The sequence below is a fragment of the Geotrypetes seraphini genome, chromosome 2 (genome assembly GCF_902459505.1).
Source record: "Geotrypetes seraphini chromosome 2, aGeoSer1.1, whole genome shotgun sequence".
Classification (NCBI taxonomy): domain Eukaryota; kingdom Metazoa; phylum Chordata; class Amphibia; order Gymnophiona; family Dermophiidae; genus Geotrypetes; species Geotrypetes seraphini.
In genome coordinates this window covers 41,391,807-41,416,381 of record NC_047085.1, presented here as the reverse complement: position 1 = coordinate 41,416,381, position 24,575 = coordinate 41,391,807, and the positions used below count along the sequence as shown (strand labels likewise).

At 43.0% G+C, this 24,575-nt stretch overlaps 1 protein-coding gene across 2 annotated transcripts in view; it reads left to right on the top strand.

The window, feature by feature from the left end:
* The window catches only part of FER1L6 (fer-1 like family member 6), a 402,024-nt gene that overhangs the window by 326,977 nt on the left and 50,472 nt on the right, over positions 1-24,575 (top strand). For both annotated transcript variants that reach the window (XM_033934878.1, XM_033934877.1), the window contains exons 33-35: positions 8,458-8,628; positions 10,688-10,842; positions 13,694-13,836. In XM_033934878.1, the coding sequence (XP_033790769.1) occupies positions 8,458-8,628; positions 10,688-10,842; positions 13,694-13,836 (469 nt within the window). The remainder of the gene's footprint in view (positions 1-8,457; positions 8,629-10,687; positions 10,843-13,693; positions 13,837-24,575) is intronic.

Genomic DNA, 24,575 nt, shown 5'->3' with positions numbered 1-24,575 from the left:
GTATAAAAGAATAAATTTATTATTATTATTACACATTCCTTGTGCGGTCACTAGAATAGAAATGCATGATTTGTTTCACCGCTTTCAAATTAGAAGACTCAATGCAGCTGGTCTAAGAAGAACCCTAAGCAGATCCTAGGTTTGGGCAGCAAAAAAAAAAAATTAATGTTGCCTTTTAGCTTTTTTTTTTTTTTCTTACAGCTTGTAATCCGACTTTCAAACATCGCTTATCCCTAGATGTTCTTGTAACCAAAATAAACGGAGGCTAGACTGTATCTTGGCTTATAAAATATATGAAATATATTGTATTTACAAAAGTCTTTTTTTGTCGAAAGTGCATCCTGCTGTCCTTCTTACTTGACGGAGTTTTTAACGTGTAATTTTCCAATCCCTTTATTGACAAAAACAGAACGATGGGACTACCGGTACAAAAAATTGCGGCTAGGAATTGAACCTCAGTAGATGAAATGAAACGGAGTCTTTCTCCTTGCTGACTGAAGATATTCAGGCAGACATTGAAACCCTAAGTTAACGTCTCTTGAGTGGTTTCTTTTCATTTTGCATTGCAAATAATAATGAATAAGTCCAATGTGTATATCACCCAGGAGGGTCATAGAGGTCTGTCAGAGCCAGAAACTCATTGTTTCTTTTCAGTAAATTTAAAAGCCTGAGGTCCGTGCCACTTTTAGTCTCCTGCTCTGACAGACCTCGATGACATTTTAGCGCTGACGGATCCTAATACTTTTCCCTCCCTATGCTGAGACGGATCCGTCAGCGCTAAATTGTCATCGAGGTCTGTCAGAGCCAGAGACTAACTACAAGTGGCACGGACCTCAGATTTTTAAGGACGTGCGGTTTTAGATCCGCGAGGTCTGAAAGGTCCGTGAAGTCAGCGTTTTACCCCTTCCCTGTGATGATTTATCAGCAGCGGGTTGTGCTCCTGAGTTTGCCCCTGAAGAAGGTCATGAAACGGTGTACTCTGAAGGGCAATCAGCCAAGGCACCCCTTTGATGAGATATGGACGACTGCGTGCATCTCTAGATAAGTTCATTGGTTTCTTTGTGATTTTGCATTTTGTTGAGAATTTATCTTTTTGACACAGTTGTGGGAACAAGTGGCATTTTGACTTTTTAACACCTGAAGTTTCCTATTCACACAGCAGCTTATAAAGACGATAAAAATTCGGGTGACTATAAATGCTGTTTTTGGGTAATACCTACAGTGCACTGTGGTTCACATATTCTGTCCCCCCAAAACTGATTATTCACCATAAACAAAATATCACGAGTATGTTAAACTGATTTACCCAGCATTTTCGGTACAGTGTGTTAATTTGGAAACTTGGAGCGGGTTTATCTTTATTGCAATATCGATATTGTGACCTCCTCCAGGACTTTTGAGGCTCTCTCAAGTTTGGTTTCCTTTCTTTAAGTTCAGAATTAGCATTCAAAGGTATTTATAAGAATAAATCCTTTTTTTTTTTTTACTCTTGATTACACTGGTCTTTCATATCCCTTTTCCTTATATCAGAGTTTGGAATGTTTTCTGAACCTCCAATGCTACACTTGTGATTTTGTTATTCTCTTAGTTGGCTTATTAGGTGTCTGAGGTTGCTTTATTGCATTCCTGAATCAATAACTTATTTATCTTTCTTCAGGCCATTGCAGTTTGTGTTGCTGAAATGTGAGATTTGCTAGGTGATAAGTAAAGTCTAATCCTTAAAGGTAGCCTGCCAGCCCATAAAGTTGCTTATTTCAGGGGGAAAAAAAGCATGCCGTTCCTTTTATCGTATGGAAGCAGCATTATTCTAAAGGTCCTGGAGCAGTTTGCCTCAAAACTACAGAATCTAAAGGGGGTGTGGTGCTGTCCACCCCTTCTGTTCAGAACCCCTACCCCCAATCACACTATCACCACCCCAATCAGAACACCCACCCCCTGATCACATTCTCACCCTCTGATCTGAACCCTGTACCCCAATCACACTCTCCCCTTATCAAACCCCTCCCAACTCCCCGATCACACCCCCACCTCCTGTCCCCAGCCAAAATATCTCCCTTACAGCATCGATGGACTAACAGCCCTGCCTATGGCAGGAAACTGCTGCTAGAAGTGGAGATGGCCCTGACAGGACAGGAGTAAATGAAGAAGGGTCCTTTGGGGATGGGATGGTTCTGTGTGGGGAGGGGGTCCTGAAAGGGAGGTTGGGACTGTGATCAGGATGAGGGATGGGTAGATGACACTGCTCCAATCCAGGAGCATTAGGCCATGAGTTTGAGACCAATGCTTCCAACACCGTAAAATAACCACAGCATTTGGCTAGAGTTATTTTACCATCATTTTATGGTCGTTCCATAACTTGTGCTGTGCACCTGGAGCTCATGGCAAGGTGCATTATGGTTTTCACATGAGTAGCTTTTACATGCATTTGAATATTTTGTATCTCATTACCATATAACCCACAGTGACCTAAATACCTCTGTGTTAGGGCAAGGAAACCTGTTGTTAGAGCCCTTTAGATCATATTAGGGGGTTAATAACATGGGTTATTGCCCTAACATAGCATGATAGTTTCTCTCCTTACCTACTCCTCACCCACCTTCCTCACTTCAGGTTGGGCACAAACATTTCACTCAGTTAAAGTGACCCACTCAGATCCTGCCTAACACCCCGCTTCTTTTGAAGCAGGTTTTAAATTCTAAAGCTGGTTCTTTTTGATTATAGACTACTTCTGTTATATATATACTAGTGTTTAAGCCCGTTAGATTAACAGGTGCTAGATGTCTCCTGCTTTTGAACTTGGGCAGGGGCAGAGGCAGAGCCGGGGCGGGAGGGAGTGACGGTGGGAGAGCAATTTCAAAGCCTCAGCAGCGGTGGCTCCTTGACCAATCCGCGCTTACAACGTCCCCACACTTGCGGTCTGGCTGGCTCCCCCACCAAAGCCCTTCGCAGCGGCAGCCCCTCCCGCATCCGTCCCCACGTCCCAAGCCTCTCCGAAGACCGGCTCCCACGAAAATGGTACCCCTCTGTCCAAAGCCGTGGCAGCAGCCTCCCTCAAGACACATTTCAAATCTGACATATTGTAATCACAAAACAGAAAATAAAATTATTTTTCTTACCTTTTGTTGTCTGGTCATTATTCATATCATGTAGGGGTCCCAGGCTATGGTTGGCTTTTGATAACTCGCTTGCCAGGGCCCCTTCTTTCTTCTTCCCTCCCTCCATCCCGGCAGCTGAAGACAGGCACCTCCCCCCAGTGGTCTGAGACAGGAGGGAGCAGTTAGGAGAGGGTCTGAGGGCAAAGAGGGGCTCAACAGCGCACAACCACCTTTCCTTCCCTCCCTCCATCAAGTGCAGTGCAGCTCCACCAATGTTAAAAGGAGCCGCGTCGAAATCGGAGGCCTGCCACTGCCGTAGCACATTCCCCTCTACCTTGGTCCCGCTCCTTCTCTGACATATGGGACCGCGGCAAAGGGAACGTGTTACGATGGCGGCAGGGCTCCAATTTCAAAGCAGCTCCTTTTAACATAGGCGGAGCTGAACTGAAGGGAAGGAACGGTGGGGCCGGGTGAGGAAGGCCGCCTGCTAGGTAGGGGGATAACAATGGCGCTTATGCTCAAGCCCCCGCCGCAGCTCCTCTCTCGATCCTGGTGCGGTTCGAGAGAGGAGTCGTGGCGGTGGCTTGAACATAAGCGCGATTGTTGTCCCCCTACCTAGCCGCGAGGCTGCGGCGGGGTTTCCATGGCAACCCGATCGCGGATCTCAGTGTAGGGCCGGGTCTGGCGGCGCCGTGTAGGGCGGAGGCGGGACCTCAGCACTGCACCTGTGGAGGGGATTGACTGGTGACGTACAACCCGCGCATGCGCACTAAAAAAAAACGGGACAGCTCAGGGAACACGATTTTTTTAGTGCGCATGCGCGTCTACCATTTTATTATATTAGATATATATATATATACAGCACAATACAATATTATTCTTACATTCCACAGTTAGCACTAGAATGATTCAGTGAGGATTGCGACAAGATCAACCAGTTAACAAAATGGGAAGAAAATAGAGAACAAATTCCAGAACTGGTCCTTAAAATATTTGTTAGACAAGTATGTAACTAGTTTTCTTTTTGCAATCATGAATGCAATCAATCTGCAGTTTCAGCAAAATTCATGAGCAGCATGGGTGAATCTACTTCTTGCCCTGGTATCGGTAGCATGGAATGTTCCTAGTTTTTGAGTTTTTGCTGGGTACTAGTGACCTGATTTGGCCACTTTTGGCAACAGGATAGTGGGCTAGATGGACCACTGGTCTGACCCAGTATGACTTTTCTTTTGCTCTTATGTAGATATTTAATTTGCAAAGGTTTTTCTCTTGAGTTCGAAGATACAGTATTTGATTATGGCATGTGGAACTATAATCATATGTAAGTTCTTATGCTTTTAATACCCTCAGGTATGTAAATTCAGACCAGACACACAAATGAAGTATTAGTTCAGTATTTATTAGCTAGATCTCCTAATTACTATGTACGGGGCACACTGTGCACTTGCAGTACATATTTCTTCTTATGACATTATGTTAAAATCATTTTTACATATTACAGAAAATAACAGATCACCAACAAATCTTGCACAAAGCTGTAATACATATTTATTTATTTATTAAAAAATTTATATACCGCATACAACTAAGCGGTTTCCATATCACATACATAAAATCTTGTTTCCCTACGATTATCACATATAACATAGACTTGTCTAAACATCATTAATCGTCCCTGTTATAAACAGGGATAGAGCGCAAATTCAATCAATTCAGAAATACAAGCAAGCTTTAAATCATACATTGGTGTCAGAAAAAAATTCTAAAAGGCGATTATCAACTGAAATATACCTTAAGATATGAAGGCATTGGTGAATAACTGAGTTTTCAGCATTTTCTTCTTTTTTTTTAATATCTTTATTCATTTTGAAGCCATAAGTAAGTGCAACATATAATACAATCGTATTACACTATAAAAGCACTTAAATACAATTAAAATTGTAATCTATGACATATAGATATATCACCCCACCACCACCACCACCCCACCATAATTATATCCAAAAAGTACACTCAAATTAAGAAATTTAAAAATATGTTCCAACCCACCCTGAACGTGTATGACCAAAGGGCAAAATCATCAATTACTCTTTGCAAAATTTTGTCAATGGTTCCCAAATCTTCAGAAACTTTTTGTAATGTCCCTGTTGTATAGGCATAATACATTCCATTTTAAAAACGTGACAGAGAGACTCCAATTTTCAGCATTTTCTTAAAATTCATCCTCCCCATACAAAACCGCAGGATACCAGGCAAGTCATTCCATAGTTCTACGCCAGCCACAGATATCATTGTTGCTCCGATCCTAGCATGCATAGTCGACATTCTACCTTCCAAACTTAATTTCATCCCTTTTACATCTCTATGCTCTCTTGGTTTAAAGATCTCAAAAAATTCTTATAAGATCTTTGGGGAGGCATGATATAATATCTGATGTATAATTGCAACAATCTTAAACTGCACTCTTTGTTGCATAGGTAACAAGTGTAGTTTCTCCAACACAGGAGTTATATGGGTACTCCTAGGAACCCCTATGATTAATCTTGCAGCGGAGTTGATAAGCATTTGCAAAACCCTCAACTTCCCTTTCACACAGGGCAGGATTAATTCGTTAAGAGCCCCTCGGCACAAAGTACACTGGGCCCCCTGCCCCGCCCCACCCCACCATGCGCCCAGGCGGAAACAGGAAGCTGCGTCAGAGGGAAGCTTTGGGCAAGCAACACCGCTTGCACAATTACAGTTCCCGTTGCCTTTCTTACCCGCATTGCTTGCTTGTCTTACTTTCCATCGATGGGGGGGGGGGGGTTGCCGACCGGGGTGGGGCCCGCGTTGCCGATCGATGCTGGAGGGGCCCATCGCCGTTTGGAAAAACAATGTTGATGCCTTCCTTCATCGGGCCCCCCTGGCCATTTCGGGCCCTAGGCACGTGCCTACTTGGCCTATTGGTTAATCCTGCCCTGCTTTCACAACTCCTAAATATAGTGAATTACAATAATCCACCCTACTCGGGATCAACGTCTGAACCACAGTATGGAAATCATATGCTGGTAATATTGGCTTCAATCTATAAAGCATTTGAAGTTGCATGTATCCCACCCTGATTATTTTTAATATTTGGTTTTCCATTGTCTAACTTACAAAATGTCAGAAAATTCCGAATCGTTCCAAACTTACGTATAGAAACATTAACCCCCCGATTCTACGAAGTCTGCCTACAGATAGGTGCCAACATTGGCATGCCTAGCCACTAAGGGCGCCTAACTTAGCTCCACTTTTACGAAGGCATGGTAGCAGCTGGCACTAATTTGGGTTTACGCGTACATCTGCCTACGTGACATTCAATAACATTTTTGTTCCCAAAATGTCTGGCGCACAATCCATAAATGTTATCGAAGAGCATGTAGGCAGATGTACGCGTAAAGCCAAATCAGTATCAATTCAGTGCCAATTAATTCCAATAATTGACTGTTAGCACCCGGTATACTAATTAGCTTACGAGCGCATCTAGGCTCCGTGCCCAAATATGGGTGCCCAATTTACGGCGACCTATATAGAATCAAGGGGACGATGTATAGACAATGGGGCTCATTTTCAAAGCACTTAGGCACACAAAGTATACTTCTCCCGACGGCGCTGTGCTTCTTCCTTCGCTCACTCACCTTTTTGACCTGATCATCCTTTAATTCCGTGAAGTAATAGGCCAGAAGCCGGGCAGCTATCATCCTGTCTGATTAAAAGAAGCTCCGCTAGTCTTCGGGGTAGTAAAAGCTGCAAACGCTGCTCTCGCGCCGCCGGAGTTGCAAAGGATTCGCCGGTCCCTGCTCGTGAGATGCAGTAACATAGGAGAGGCAGCTGAATCGAGCACGGCCACGGAGTCAGACACCACGGCGGCAGGGAACACAAAGTTGTAAGTGCGCATGCGCGCTTAGGGTTTTATTATAGAGGATGGGATCTTGTCACCATGATGCTGTCATAGACTTGGCATTCAAGGTACCAAGTTATAGAATTTGCGGTGGATGCGAGCGGAACGTAGCCGCAAATATGGAAAAACCGCAAATAACTTTTTATATGTTATTTGCGGGGTTTTTTGTAACAGCCAGCGTTTTTACTATTGAAACCGCGAATAACTTTTCAACTGTTATTTGTGGTTTTTGCAAACAGCCACTGTTATTACTATTGAAATTCGCAATTTGGGGGGGAATAACAATATTTATTGCATAATAATACAGTAGTATACAGTAATAATCCCAACAGGGTAAAAAAAAAAAAAAGTTCAATACTGGTTTCTCAACAAGGGAAAAAAAAAAGTTCCTGAAGGAGAGACAATATCCCAGCGATTTTCAGGCTGATAGCAGGCAAGCAGCGATTCCCAGCGATTTTCAGGTTAATAGCGATTTTCTCCATTCATCCTGGGAAGCAGCGCTTCTCTCTATGGACGATGGGAAGCAGCGTTTTTCTCTGTGCACACTGGGAAGCTGGGAAGCTGCGATTTTGAGGGTGAAAGATTTGAAGCAGCAATTTTGTGGGAGAAAGCATGGAAGCAGCGATTTTCAGAGTGAATGTTGGTAAGCGATAAACTTTTTTATTGGTACAGTAAAGGAAAAGGAACTTTACTCATGGCGTAATTTAATGGGGCAGAGTCAGCATGCGAAAAATCGGTTCATAGTTAGTGGCTCGCGAGACACCAGCGCACCGACAATCCAGCGCTGATAATTCGGTGCAAGAAAGGAGCGCGCCACAGAAAAACTTATTTTTAAAGAGCTCCGACGGGGGTGTGGGGGAACCCCACACACACATTATTGCATAGTGTTCGCGCTGCTATTGGGGGGTTTGAGGGGTTGGAACCCTCCATTATAGAGAAAACGGAACTTTTTCTGATTTTGTTCGGGAAAAGTTCCATTTTCTCTATAATGGGGGGGTTTCACCCCCCCCACACACACACACCCCCAATGGCAGTGTGAACACTATACACACACCCCCGTCGGAGCTCATTAAAAATAAGTTTTTCCGCGGCGCGCTTCTTTCTTGCGCCAAATTGTCAGCGTTGGATTGTCGGTGCACTGGTGTCTGGTGCGCGATTATCCCGTCACCAAAAAATCACAATTAAGCAAAACCGCAAGTGCAGAAACCACGAATACAGAGGGAGAAGTGTACCATAGAAACCTCTGATACTTTGTGTGTCTAATTGCTTTGAAAATGAGCCTCAATATGGCTAAAGATTAATGCGTGCTAAATGCTAAGGAGCCCATATTATATAATGAATGCCTTAGTGCACGCTAAATCAGTTAGCATGCCTTAATAAAAGGACCCCTGTGTGTAGATCATAAGATGAGTAACTGAACATTTAATTCTCTTTTCTTAGGTCTTTTGAACTCCAGGCCACTTTTCCGCAAGAATCTCTGTTAACACTCCTCATATACGACTATGACTTGGTGGGAACAGATGACCTCATTGGGTCAACAAAAATCGACCTGGAGAATCGTTTCTACAGCCGACACAGAGCCACCTGTGGTTTACATAGTAAATATGAAATGTAAGATCCTTTTCAAACATTGCTCTTTGTAGGCAAGATTGACACCTGGCTAGAATCCCCCAACAAAAACAGATCAGGGCTTGATTTATCCATAGACAGCATAGGCAACTGCCTGGGATGCCAAATTTTGGATTCCCCAAATTCTCAGATCAAAAAAGAGTCTACTCTTTGAAAATACTTTCAATTCCAAACTCTAATCCACCATGTAAGCACCAATATCTGTCTTGTGATTCTCATGCACCTTCCTGTCCAGTTTATCTGTCTTGACTAGATAGTGAGCTCATTTGAGCAGGGACTCTTTCTTCTGTATGTCTAGTAGCACTATAGAAATAATAAGTAGTAGTAGTAGTAGCTTTAAGACTATCAATTATTGCACTGCTTCAGAGAACCACTGATGTGGCACTCTGGGCCTGTCACTGATTGAAAATCAGGATCTGCAGTGTCTCGTGCGATCATTTCTCCACTGTAATATGGGCTGTGGGCCTCCTCACTTTACCCATGTACAGCTGCGTAGGGAAGGTGAATGGCACCTGGGGCAGTGGGATGCCCACTCCCTCCTGCCTCAAGCAATCCCTGGCAGGAGAGATGACCACTCCCTCCTGATGGCCACTCCCTCCCGCTGGCACACCCCCTCCCAACAACATCCCGGGATGAGGAATGGCCACTCCCTCTTGCCGGCACACCCTCCTACAACATCCCCAGCAGGAGGGATGCCCACTCCCTCATTCTGGCACCCCCCTCCTCACAACATCCCCCAGCAATAGGGATTCCTACTCCCTCCTGCGGCATCCATTAACCCATGACCCCCTGAAATCCCCACCCCCCCAAAGCCCACCTAGACCCCTGCCCAGTACCTTTAAAAGGAAGGCCAGACAGAGGGATGCCTATTCCTTCTGGTTGGCAGGCCTGCCTCTTCAGAATGGTGGGCCTTTCCCTTCCTGGTGTATCCTTGGATGTACCGGCGAAGGTTATAAGGCCCTGATTAGCCCATAGTAGGGGCTAAATGGAGTCTTAGGCCTCCTTCCCAGTGCATTCTGGGATGCACTGGGAGTGGCCTAAAACTCTGATTGGCCAGCTCCCTAAGGCCACTCCCATGGCCTTAGGCCTTCCCCAGTGCATCCCAGAATGCACCGGGAAGGGAAAGGCCCGCCATTTTGAAGAGGTGGGTCTTTTTTTTAAAGTTATGGGGGAGAGTTGCAGTTTCGGGGGGGTTGGGAGATCATGGATTCGGGGGGGGGGTGCCAGCTGGAGGGAGTGGGCATGCCTCCTGCCAGGGTGTTGTGAGGGGGTGCTGGCAGGAAGGAATGGGCAGCCCTCGTGTCGGGGGATTGTTTTGTGGTTTGCAGAAGGAGAGAGTGGGCATCCTTTCTGCCTCAGACAGTGGGGGGAGGGAGGGTTAAGGGTTCCCTGCCGCTGCCGCTCAGCTGATCACAGCAGGGAGGTTCCCTTGCCGCGATCAGCTCAGCGACAGCGCGATTCTCTAAACAGACACGATTCTATATAGGATGCCCATGTGCGAAAAGCCGCTTAGATGACTGCTGAGACTTGGCGTCCTATACAGAATCAGTCCCAAAGTGTCTTCCGAAGGTCACAAGAAATCTTAGTTGGATAATTGGAATTAAACTGATTTTGATGGTTCTCAGGCAATTGCTCTAATCATTAAGAGACTTCTTACCCTTGTGTGTTAAGATTATGCTAAATTTTTTCTTTTTTTTTTAAGAGTGAGAAGAGGGTTTAAAAACTTTTGTAAGAAAAGCATTTGTGTGAATCTGAAAATTTATCATGCTTTTTTCTACAATTTTTCATCTATTGGAGGATATTTGCACTTTTTACAAATATTATTCTACAATGTTGTTACCAAAGATATCGTATTTCATTTCAAGATCTCAGAATTCAGAACTTATTTATCTAATGACCTGCAGAAAAGGGTCCCACTTTTGGATTCATATAAATCGCAAACCAGAAGTGACAATCAAGGTGCTTTCATGAATCTCCAAGAAACAGGCAAAGTGTACCAAATTAAACCAAACTGTTCTGGTTCATGTTCCCTCACTTTCAGAGAAGGCTATAATGCCTGGCGCGATGCCACAAAGCCTTCGGAGATCCTAACCAAGCTGTGTAAGGACAATAAACTTGATGGGCCCACCTTCCGACCCGGTCAGATTCAAATTGAAGGAAAAATCTTCACAGGACAAACTGTGTTTAACGAAGATGGTAAAGTAGAATCATTTACATATATCAAAACATCATCACTGAACACAGCCTTAGGTACAGCTTATTATACCCCCCCCTCCCCATTCAAATGTAGTGAGGAATAAGAGGATAATGTTACATGGATTTACCTACTTTTAGGGGCTAAGAACACTCGCAAATGCTGGCATTTATTCACTTCTGAGCATGAAGTCACCTCTTATAAAATATTAGTGTCAAATTTACATGTGGAAGTTTTATGGTTTCACTGTGGGAGTGCATAGGAGTGAATCTTTGGCAGAGTATGGGTAGGCTCTGCAGATAATATTCCTTAATTTATAAATATGTGGAGGGGCATAATCAAAAGCAATGTCTAAGTCAATTTTGGGCCTAAGTCGCTGGTCGCCCAAAGTCAGCAGTGTCTAAAGTCCATTCCCATAAAATACGTTCAAATTTTTTTGTTTTTTCAAGAGTCGTCTAACTGTACGTCCAGCTGTTTGATCGCCCAGACCGCTAAGTCGTCTATCTTTATACCCCATTCTTGTCCAAAAATTCGTCCAAGTCAAAAACGCCTAGAAAAGGACGTGGTCAGCAAAGTAATGGACTGGACACCTAGACATGGCAACAGAGTAGTGGGGCACCTTACAGGGCACTGCTGCAAACTTCACAAAAAGGGTGCCACATAAACATCTCACCATAACTCCCTTATAGGTCATGGTGAGCCCTCCAACACCTACTAGACCCACCTGTCTACCACTCCAATAGTCCTCATGGCTGCAGGTGGCACCTATATAGCAGTAGAGTAGGGTTTGGGGGGGTTCTGGGGGTGCACATGTTTCACCATAAATGCAGTGATTAGAATCGCTTATGGGCCTGGGTCCTCATCTCTATGGTTCACTAGCCAACCTCTCAGACTACTTAAGCCACCTCTGTGCTGCTCTACTGTGGTGGACACCTGGAACGCACTTCCAGAGGGAGTGATAGGACAGGGTACGGTACTGCAGTTCAAGAAGAGATTGGACAATTTTCTGAAGGAAAAGGGGATAGAAGGGTATAGATAGAGGGCTACTATACAGGTCCTGGACCTGATGGGCCGCCGCGTGAGCAGACTGCTGGGCGCGATAGACCTCTGGTCTGACCCAGCAGAGGCACTGCTTATGTTCTTATGTACAGAGATGATCCGCCTAGCAGCCATAGTCTGCCACTATCCCTATAAGCTATGAGGATAAATATAGGCCTAAAACTATCCAGACAAGGCCAGTAGGGTCACCATTCAACATTTATATTCCCTACTGCTAGTTGTCTGAATAGCTGCATTGAATATACAGCTCAAACTAAGTGCTAGCTCCGGCGCTTAACTTAATCCAGTGACTGAGCCAGCTGAAAATCCAGCTGCGACTAATACACTTAGGAGGCCTTTTACTAAGGCGCATGAACCGATTTAGCGTGCGCTAAATGCTAACATGCCCATTATATTCTATGGACGCGTTAGGATTTAGCATGCGCTAATTCGACTAGCAAGCCTTAGTAAAAGACCCCCTTAGCTTCTAAAATTCTAAAACTGCAAAAATCTAAGAACTGGGTGAAAATTCCGCCGGGTTATATTTTCAAGCATTTGCTTACATCAGGGGTGTCAAAGTCCCTCCTCGAGGGCCGCAATCCAGTTGGGTTTTCAGCATTTCCCCAATGAATATGCATGAGATCTATTTGCATGCGCTGCTTTCATTGTATGCTAATAGATCTCATGCATATTCATTGGGGAAATCCTGAAAACCCGACTGGAATGCGGCCTTTCAAGGAGGGACTTTGACACCCCTGGCTTACATGTTTACTTCCTTGAATATTCGTAGCTTCCTAGAATTTTTTTTTTTGCACTCTGTTGCTGAAATATAAATCTTGTCTTGGCATTCTTTTGAGGGGAAAATCCATTACAAAACAGGACTTTTGATAATGTTTTGGTCCTGTGAGTTTTATGATCTAAGGCAGTGGTTCCCAACCCTGTCCTGGAGGACCATCAGGCCAATCGGGTTTTCAGGCTAGCCCTAATGAATATGCATGGAGCAGATTTGCGTGCCTGTCACTTCCATTATATGCAAATCTCTCTCATGCATATTCATTAGGGCTAACCTGAAAACCCGATTGGCCCGGTGGTCTTCCATGAGAGGGTTGGGAACCACTGATCTAAGGCAGACATGGACAACTCCGGTCCTCAAGGGCCGGAATCCAATTGGGTTTTCAGGATTTCTCCAATGAATAGGCATTGCATGCAAATAGATCTCATGCATATTCATTGGGGAAATCCTGAAAACCCAATTGGATTCCGGCCCTTGAGGACCGGAGTTGCCGATGTCTGACTACGGTGTTGTAGCCAGGTCTTAGGATATCTTAACAGCAGTTTGCCTTTAAAACTCTGTTGTTAGGATTTCTAATGTAGCACTAATAATAACTTACACCCACCCTTCTTTTTACAAAGCTGCACTAGCGGCTGTCGTTGTGGTGATTGCCCCAAAACCCATAGAGATTTAAAGGGCTTCAGGGCTTTTGCCGCGTGCCAAGTGACAACCGCTAGCGTGGCTTTGTAAAAGGGGGGAGGGGTTTGATTATTTTTGTCTCCTAAATTGTAGATGTCCTCCAGAGTTCTCTTTTGCAGAAAAATCATGTAGTAGCTTGTCATATTTCTTTTTCTTTCTTTTTTTTTTCACTAACAATTTCTTGATAGGATACATCCGTTATATATTTTAGCGTACCACCACGTGCAGGAATCTGATTTTGATTAGGATGCATCAAGCTGTGCTTTTCACAAATTTTTTAATGCGTATAATTAATTATGTACAGTTCACATTAATCAGTGCTTTTGAAATCATTTTTGTTTCAGAGGATACAGTGGAATCCTATGAGCACCTGGCATTGAAGGTTTTACATTCCTGGTCTGATATTCCTGGTGTTGGATGTAAGCTGGTTCCAGAGCACATTGAAACCCGACCTCTCTATCACAGGGACAAACCAGGGATGGAACAGGTATTACACCTACTGAAGCTCAGTATCCATTCCAAGTAGTGTCACCATGTGACCTTTCAGTCAAGAAGTGTTGAGTCAGTCCTGGGTTTTGTCCTATTTCAGTAATGCCCTGGTTTTCAGGCAGGTAAAATGGATTCATGACTAAGTTCTATTATTTCTCAGGTCCATTCATACATGTCCTTTAGGAAACTATTGAAAACTGGTTTATTCGAAAAGTTTTAGAATATGGATTGCAAATTTGCACATTGATTTTACAGTTGTACTTTTTAAGGAATTATCTATTTTTGCAAATGCATTTTATTCAATTATTGTATAATTTTAGTTGTTTTTAGATTTCGTGCTTTTATTCACTGTTTGTTTATTTTTAGTACTGTATGTGAACTGCCTAGAACTATGTGGTAGGACGGTATATAAAAATAAAATTATTATTATTATTAAAAGGACCTCATGCTCATTATTCAATGGGGTAAAATTCAGACTGACATCCTGATAGGGTTAGCCTGGATCCCATGGCAAACTTAGGGGTTCTTTTACTAAGCTGTGTTAGGCATTGATGTTATGTTATGTTAATCAGGTTTTCTATTCCACCTTTATCTATTCAGGTCAGATTACATTACAAGAGGTTGGGTCAGTTACCCAGGAAGTTGCAATGGACAGATTGATATAGACATTCAATAGAGTTGCTAGTACAGGACAACCATTAATACAATTAGGTTATAGTTACAAATACATAATTACAAGTAAGTCATCGTTATGTCTCAAGGGTTACAGTAGGCAGTTTAGAAATGGACTTTTACAATTACCATTTTGGTTATTTCAGGGTTGGCTCCCTCTCTTGGTGCAGAAATGTTTTTAAATCTTTCGGAACCTGAGATAGTGGTCACAGCATCGTAGTGTAAGTGGTAGCTGGTTCCAGCATTTTGCTAATTGATATTGGATGACTGAGGTAATTTGCCTGGTAGACTTTATATTGTTGCATGCTGGGAATTTTAGGTGGAAAAGAATTCTGGTGGAATTTCTGTTAGAGGCACCCTAGAGTAGGATGGACAACTCTGTTAGGGAGTCGGGGGCATTCCCTCTCAGGGTCTTAAAGGCAGTGATGCCTAATTTAAACTTGATCCTTGCAATTATGGGCAGCCAATGTAGTTTTATATAGTAGGGTTGTAGGTGTTCCGATTTCCATAGTCCATAAATGCATTTTGAGCTAGTTGTAGACATGACTAGTTTTAGAATAGTGTCCTGCAAACTATACTGAGCTTTGGCACACTAAAGCTAGTGGCCGTGGTTCGAGACACCTGGAAGTGTGCAGATACCACCGTGATGACATCACGTGCATGCAAGGGAGATAGAGGATGTTGCATTAGTCTAGTAGACCAAGGAGTAGGGATTGGACCACTAGCTGGAATTGTTTTCTGTCGAAGAATTTTTGAACTTGTCTTAGGTTTCTCATGACTGCAAATTATTTTTGTATTATTTTGTTGATTTGTGGTTGCATGGTACAGCCTCTGTCTATCAGCATTCCCAGAAGTTTTAGAGTGGGTTGAATGGGGTATGTGATAGAGTTTATTACTAGGTTTGTTATGGTTGGGGTTTTGCTATTTTCGAGGAGGATGAATTTTGTTTTGTCAGGATTTAGTTTCAGTTTGTGTTCTTTCATCCATGTTGCTACTATTTCTAGTGCTCTGTGCAGCGTGTCTGTCATGTAGGGCGCTGGTTGGTCAAAAGGAAGGAGGATGGTGTTGTCGTCTGTGTAGCTATAGGAGGTCAGGCCTAGTTTGTCTAGGCAGGTGGTGAGGGAAGCAATGTATAGGTTGAAGAATGTGAGGGATAGGGGTGATCCTTGGGGTATGCCACAGGGATTGGACCATGGTTCCATTGTTTGTCTTTACTCTGTAAGTTCTGGATTGTAGGAATCTTTTAAACCATGATAGTACCTTGCCTGTGATTCCTATTGAGTCTAATATTTGTAGTAGGATGTCATGGTCGACCAGGTCAAAAGCTGCGGTGAGATCTAGTTCCAAGTTTCCAAGTTTATTAAATATTTTGATTTATCGCCTATTCAAAATTCAAGGCGATGTACAAGTAAATAGGAGTTTTTGGTAACGTACATACAATAATTAAATTAAAAAATAATAAACTTATGTATACAAATTACAATACATTTTAGAGGTAATTACTACAAACTATAATGAAACAGAAGGAAAATTATTTAATGGTTACAATCGCTATTAAAAACATTAAATTCAAGGGAAAAACATTAGGAAGTTGAATAATTAGCATTTTTTTGCCTGTGCTGAGGTGTAGTCTAGCCGTGTCCATGAGGGATCCTAGTAGTGTCTCAGTGCTGTAATTGGTTCTGAAACCAGAATATGTAGGGTGGAGTAGGTTTTGGTTTTCTAGGTATACGGTTAGGAGTCTAGCTACGAGGCCTTCCATTAGCTTGATGTAAAGTGGTATTGAGGCTATAGGTCTTTAGTTGGAGGGTTGATAAATTGCTCCTTTGGGGTTTTGTAGGATTGGAGTGATGTTGATTTCGCTGAGGTCTTGCGAGAAAAGGCCATCTGTGAACAAGGTTTGCATCCATTGTAGAAGGAGGGCGCGGAATAACGTACTGGCGGTTTTTAACAGGTAGGGGGGGGCAGTGGTTGAGGTCACAGGCTGCATGGCATGTATTTATTGTAGAGTTTGTTTAGGTCCGATCATTATATAGTGGAGAAGTGGGACCAGGTTCTGTCTGCTGCAACTGATTATTTTTCCAAGTACCCCAACCACAGACCTCCCTAGGCCCACCCAAGCTCTGCCCCAGATCCCATCCCCTTTACTAATTGTAATACAACATTTTCCATTCATTTTTCATATATACACAGCAGATATAAATTCTCAAAACTGACACATTTCAGTTACTATATTGAAAATAAAATCATTTTAGCTACCGGCGATCCTCTGCAGGCTGCTGTAATTAGCTTTTTTTTTATATCTTTATTCATTTTCAAAAACCAACAGTAAGTGCAACAGATAAGCAAACAAATAATACAATAATCAGCACTCCATACAATCAACTGATATAATAAATATATATCACCCCCTCCCATACCCTCCCACCCACCCTTCCTGGACGTGCATAACAGAAATCAAAGGGAAATACGTATGATTAATTCTTACAAAATTTTGTTAATTGATCCCAAACCTCCTTGAATTTATTATAATGTCCCAATTGTATCGAATTCATACGTTCAAATTTATAACTTTGACATAGGGTTTCCCACCAAAAATTGTAATTTAACCTGTCCCAATTTTTCATGATCAGCTGCATAGCAATTCCTGTCATGACGAGAAGCAGCCTATTCTGATTTGCATTAATTGGACTTTTGGGCATTAATAATGTTCCAAACAACACAACATCATACGTCAATGATAATGGAACTTCCAGGATCATAGTAATTTGACCCCATATAGATCTCCAAAATGTAAGTATCAAGGGGCAATAGAACAATAGATGATCCAGTGTCCCTATATCGAGATGACAGTGCCAGCATCTATTTGACTTAGAATTATCTAACTTTTGCAACCGAACAGGGCTCCAGAAAATTCTATACAACAGAAAAAACCAAGGCTTCCTTTTACGAAGGGCCTTAACGCGCGGAATAGCACATGCTAAATTTCCCCGCGCGCTAGCTGCTACCGCCTCCTTTTGAGCAGGCGGTAGATTTTCGGCTAGTGCGTGCTATACACGCGCTAATCCGGTGCGTGCGCTAAAACGCTTAGCGCATCTTCGTAAAAGGAGCCCCAAGTCTGCCTCATAGATGCTGACGCTGTACATCTCATCCTCCAAGTCCAAATCCGTGGCCATTGAGCAGTAGAAATTTGCTGCTTTGTCTCAATGCTCCAAATGTCTTTAAGACTAGTTTTTGGTTTCTTATTCAAATATTCCGATATTAATTTGTACCACTTGGCTGCCTGATGCCCTAAGAAATCTGTCTGGAAGCAAAGGACCAGCAAGCTATACTGATTTTTTTGATTTTGCCAGTCAGGGAACGCCTTCTGAATGGCCAGCTTCAACTGCAACCACATATATATTTGAGACTTTGCCATGCCAAATGATTGTTACAGTTGTGAAAATTCAAGTAGTTTCCCATTTGATACGTACGTTTACCTGCCTGCATCCAATGCTTCCAGATGATCTTAAACTCGCCAATTTGAATCTTGGAGTTCAACCATAAGGACTGACACGTGGATTGATGAATCGGAATAGGTATTAGATTATCAATAAATTTTAATGTTTGCCACATGGAAAACTAAAATTCTATTGTCCTTATAAACCCTAGGTAACTTGATACTTAAAATGTGACACAAATGCAATGGAGACAGGAGTTGCCATTCCATGTAAAGCCAATCAGGGAGATGTTCCATGAGCTCAGGAAGGATCCAATACATACCCTGACGCATTATAAAAGCTTGATGGTATCTATAAAAATTGGGAAAATTTACCCCCACCCTCCGCAATTGTTTTTTGTAAGGATACTAAAGCAATTCGAGCAGTTTTATCCAGCCAAATAAATTTCCTAAGAATACCTAAGAATTTTTTATAGAAGGACCCCTGAAAATAAATCGGCAACAAACTACAGGCAAAGTCATCATTTTTACAGTTTGGACTCTCCCCCACCAAGAAAGATGTAATGGGTTCCAATGCTCACACATTTCTTTGACTTTCAGCAATAAAGATTTTTCATTTACTGTCATTGTGTCTTCCAATGTTATCTGAATCATAATGCCTAAATATTTATACCCTCTTCCTTCCAAAAGAAAGGGAATGAATCAAATAGTCCTTTTGTACAATGCACATTTAGCAGAAGAACCTCCGATATGCTCCAGTTTATTTTATATCTAGAGAATTTACCAAATCAGTCTATCAATTCCAGTAAATGCGGAATGGTGGATTCAGGATTTTTCAAATGAAGCAAGATATCATCTGCATAAGCAGAGATCTTATATTCCTGACCTGCATAAGGAATCCCCTATATCTCCTCTGCCTGCCATATAGCCAGTAACAAGGGTTCCAGAACAATATCAAAAAGCAGAGACAAGGGACATCTTTGTCTAACTCCCCTTCCCAAACAAAAAGGTTCAAAAAATGTATCATTAATATATAGCCTGGCAGAAAGGGAACTGTACAAGATTTGAATCATTTGAATAAATTCGGATCCTATACCAAACCAATCCATTGCTTGATACATGAAAGTCCATTCTACACGATTAAAGGCCTTTTCTATGTCCAATGAAACAGAGAAGGCCGGATCATCCATTGTTTTCGCTAAATTTAATAGATGCAAAGCTAATCTGGTATTATTTGAGGAATGTCTCTGAGCAACGAACCCTGTTTGGTGCATACTGATCATATAAGGGAGAGCCTTGGCTAATTTTAAGGCCAATAGCTTAGCCAGAAGTTTTCCATCTACATTGATTAAAGAAATAGGCCTGTAGTTTGAAACCAACATGGGGTCTTTATTTGGCTTCGGCAAAACAATGGTTAAAGATTCTGCCATAGTACCTGAAATACAACCCTTAGTCAGTTGTGACTGATATAAATTTAGAAGATGAGGTAAAAGTGTAATTTGAAATGATTTGTAAAACTCCACAGTGAATCCATCACTATCCGGAGCAGATCCAACCCGAAGGGACTTCAATGCTGCCTGGAGTTCCTTAAGCGATATAGGTGCTTCAAGATCACTTTTCATATGCTCGGGAATTTTTGGCCCTCGAATTAACTTTACAAATTCAAACCCATCTTTTTCTTTATTTGAATAAAGCTCGGAAGAATATAAAGCATTATAATATTTCAAAAATTGTTTTAAAATATTTCCAGTCTGGGTATGAGATTGATCATTCTCATCCTTAATGGCCGCAAACTTACTTTACTTTTTTTAGCTTTGAGATAATTAGCTAATAATCTTCCCACTTTATTTGAGTTTCCATAATACAGAGCCTGCTGTGAAAACAAATCTTTCCTAGCCAATTGTGAGGAAATCTCATTATATTTATATTTTACTTTCAAAAGGGCTGGAAAGTACTGTGCTCCCATTGTGATGCCAATTGTGACTCTAATTTCAAAATAATTTTTTCCAGATTAGAATATTCCAAGTTTAGTTGTTTTTTAACATGTGCCGAATACGAAATTATTTGCCCTCTAGTTGTAGCTTTGAAAGCATCCCATAATGTTTCCGTAATGTATTGAGTTGAAAGTACTCACTCATTTTAATTTTAATTTCCTTGAGAAAGTTTGAATCTGCAAGCAATGCATTACTGAATCTTCTAAGAGGTCTAATAGAATCTTTTTCATGAAACTGAAATTCAATCCAAATGCCAGCATGATCCGTCAAAAGAATTGGATCTATGTTAGCCTTTGTAATTAGCTTTAAAGGTGAGACCGGGAGGCCAGGGGGGAAGTCTGAGGAAGCTAGAGAGAAGAGAGAAACATGTAAGCCTTCGGCGAATCGGGCAGTGCTGGCGCTGTACCGCATAGGGAAGTCAGCTGGCAGGTGCCTCTCTTCCTCCTCAGTATGCCAAGGCACACTTGGAATCTCAGGAGGCACACTAGTGTACCTAGGCACACAGTTTTGAGATACACTAGTTTAGGAGGTGAAGAACTTATGTGCCCGACGGAAGAGCAGGACTTGGGTGTAATTGTATGTGATGATCTTAAGGTGGCCAAACAGGTTGAAAAGGTGACAGCGAAAGCTAGAAGGATGCTAGGTTGCATAGGAAGAGGTATGGCCAGTAGGAAAAAGGAGGTATTGACGCTCCTGTATAAGACTCTGGTGAGACCTCATTTAAAATATTGTGTACAATTCTGGAGGCCGCACCTTCAAAAAGATATAAAAAGGATGGAGTCGGTCAGTGGCGTACCTAGGGTATGTGGCACCCGGGGCCCATCATTTTTTGACACCCCCCCCCCCCCCCCCATGTAAAAAAATTTTTTTTTTTTTTTTTGCAATAACCATGAAATGGAATAAATGGTCAGAATAGAAACAGGCAGTGAAAATTTTCTTTTATTGAACCTCATATATGTAACCATTATTCCAAACATAACAAAACATAAATTATGTCTAAATTGTCATGACATTAGAAGTACATATGGAGTAGTTGCAGGCAGTGGTGTACTTAGGGTATGTGGCACCCAGGGCCCATCATTTTTTGACACCCCCCCCCATCTATATGAAAAATATGATTTTTAGTACCAATCTACATATCGCACCACAAGAGTGTACCTAGGAAAAGGCTGCATCTTAAACACTGCAGTGAGCACTAGAACACCAACACATACATTGTAAAACTAAACAAGCCAGATCCCGCACAGTCAATTGGTCCTGTAGTCAATGCCAACTGAAAACTATGTCTTTTTCATACACAAAGAACAGAGATACACCCTCGCCCAAAATGGAATAATCACAAACTAAAAATAGAAATATGTAGACAAAAGTTAAACTGATCCGCCAAGAAACCAGACCCTGGATACAATGCAACACCACAAAAAACAGTAACACATGTCCTCTAATACAGTGCAAAATATAAAGACAGTAGATGTAAATTTGAAAAAACTGATACATAACAATCACCACTTTATAAATTAACAAATAAAAATAAAACAAATAATGAGATATAAAAAAATACAATTTTATTGGACTAATCCCCGTAAGCTCGGTCCCCATCCCCGCAAACCACCTGATTCCATCCACACAAGCCTTGAATTGTTTATATTAAAGTATAAAAAGAAACAATATTCTGTACAATTGTCAATTTATAAATCAGCGTCTTCTCCCCACTCTCTTCCCCATTTCCCTTCAGCATCCTCAGCCCACTCTCTCTCCACTTTCCTTCAGCGCACGCACATAAAAACAAGCAAGTAATTTTATATCATTTTCATTCTATTCATTCATAGAAATTAAAGTCTAGATAATGCCAGTCACATAACAAAACATGATTTTACAAAAATAATTCCCTGCAGTCAAGCCTGCAAGGATTATTAGATGTCTTTCAGCAGTTCCCCTCCCTCCCTCCCCCTTACCTTTGTGGCCAAGTCAAAATGATCTACCAACAATAAAATTTTAAAAACACAAAGCACGCTGTACGCAGAGAAAATGTTAATTATCATTTATATTCCGCGGGTTTTCAAAGAGGTCAAGGCAGATGACTTTATGCAATGTCACCTCAGTAACAACTATACAAAAATAGACAAATATTCCCCCTCCCTTTTTACTAAACTGCGATAGCGGTTTTTAGCGTAGGGAGCTGCGCTGAATGCCCCACGCTGCTCTCGACGCTCATAGGCTCCCTGCGCTAAAAAACTCTATTGCGGTTTAGTAAAAGGGGGCCATAGTGCAAAATATAGACAGCAGATATAAATTTTCAAAACGGACACATTTTGATCACTAAGTTGAAAATAAAATCATTTTTCCTACTTTTTTGTCTGGTGATTTCATGAGTCTCTGGTCCTTCTTCTGATCCTTCTTCTTTCTCTCTCCCCCTGGCTCCCCTCTTTATTTCTGCCTTTCTTTCTCTCTCCTCCTGGCCCCCCTCTTTCTTTCTGCCTTTCTTTCTCTCCCCCTTGACCCCCCTCTTTATTTCTGCCTTTCTTTCTCTCCCCTTGGTCCCCCTCTTTCTTTCTGCCTTTCTTTCTCTCTCCCCCTGGCCCTCCTCTTTCTTTCTGCCTTTCTTTCTCTCCCCCTTGACCCCCTCTTTCTTTCTGCCTTTCTTTCTCTCCCCTTGGTCCCCCTCTTTATTTCTGCCTTTCTTTCTCTCCCCTTGGTCCCCCTCTTTCTTTCTGCCTTTCTTTCTCTCTCCCCCTGGCCCCCCCTCTTTATTTTTTCCTTTCTTTCTCTCTCCCCCTAGCCTGCACAAATCCATCGTGCCGATTTCTCCACTTCCACGATTCTTTCCCTACCCTCACCCCCAAGCCAGCAGCCGATTTCTCCCTGCTCCTTCCCCGATGTCCTGATGTCCTGAACTTCATCGGGCAGCAGCAGCATTCACAATTCACTGATGTTGCCCGCTTCAGGCCTTCCTCTCTGTCGGGTCCTGTCTTCATGAAAACTGGAAGTAGGCAGGACCCGGCAGAGAACAAGGCCTGAAGCCGGCAACAGCAGCGAATTGTAAACGCTGCTGCTGCCCGAAGAAGGTAATGGAGCACCGAGGCAGTCCGCTTCTCCCCCCTCCCAGCCGAACCCCCGCTGACCCTCCTATCTCCCCCCCCCCCGTGAACCTTTCCGACCTTCCCAGCGAGAGCAGCAAACCTCCTTCGCGGCTTTCTCCTCCCTCTGCCGCGTTACTGATGACGTCATCAGTGATGCGGCAGAGGGAGGATAAAGCCGACGCTACTGGAGGGAGGTTTGCTGCTTTCGCTGGGAGGGTCAGAAAGGTTCACTTGGGGGGGGGGGAGAGAGATAGGATGGTCAGCGGGGTTTCGGCTGGGAGGGGGGAGAAGCGGTCTGCCTTGGTGCTCCAAGGCCTGGCGCCATTACCTTTTTCGATAATGGCGCCGATGCTGCTTTCGCTGGGAGGGTAGGAGCGCGATAGGGACCGGGCCAGCTGTGCACCCCCCCCTAAGGCGGCACCCGGGATGGACCTCCCCCTCGCCCCCCTTGGTACGCTACTGCCCTGGGGAAACAGCCTGCAACAAGATCGCGCGATGCCAGAGATCTTTGCCTGCTTCGGCTGTTTCCTCCGCCGCGGTCCCGCCCCTCCTCTGACATCAGAGGAGGGGCAGGACCGTGGCGGAGGAAACAGTCGAAGCAGGCAAAGATCTCTGGCATCGCGATCTTGCTGCAGGCTGTTTCCAGACGCGACACCCGGCGCAGGGGGGGGTAACTGGACCGGACCGGGAGCACCCCCTCAGGGCTTGGTACCCGGGGCGGACCGCCCCCCTCCCCCGCCCCCCCCCTTGGTACGCCACTGGAGTCGGTCCAGAGGAAGGCTAATAAAATGGTTCATGGTCTTCGTTAGAAGACATATGGGGACAGGCTTAAAGATCTCAATCTGGATACTTTGGAGGAAAGGCAGGAGAGGGGAGATATGATAGAGACGTTTAAATACCTACGTAATGTAAATGTGCATGAGTCAAGTCTCTTTCATTTGAAAGGAAACTCTGCAATGAGAGGGCATAGGATGAAGTTAAGAGGTGATAGGCTCCAGAGTAATCTGAGGAAATAATTTTTTACAGACAGGGTGATAGATGCATGGAACAGTCTCACAGAAGAGGTGGTGGAGACAGACTGTGTCTGAATTCAAAAGGGCCTGTTATAGGCACGTGGGATCTCTCAGAGAGAGAAAGAGATAATGGTTACTGTGGTTGGGCAGACTAGATGGGCCTTTTGGCCTTTATCTGCTGTCATGTTTCTATGGTTAGTTCACACTGTGGTTATCCTGAAACAAGATCTGTTTGAGAGCCAGGAGGCTCAGAATGTAATATCTTTGGCTTAATTGTTAAAGAATTATTCAGTCGCCATCATGCTCTGTTTTATGAACGATTTGCTGCTGTTGCTATTAGATCTCCCAGAAAAAGCATGCACCACAAGGTTTTTATTTCATATGTGCACTTCATAGATTGCATACGTGAAAGTAAAATGGTAAGTAATGGCTATTTTCCATGAATTTCCTCAGTGGGATATGGAACATTAGTTGAGTATTCTGATCTAAGTATTTTAAATCCATGAGATATATCTTTTTCCATGCTGAGTATACAGATG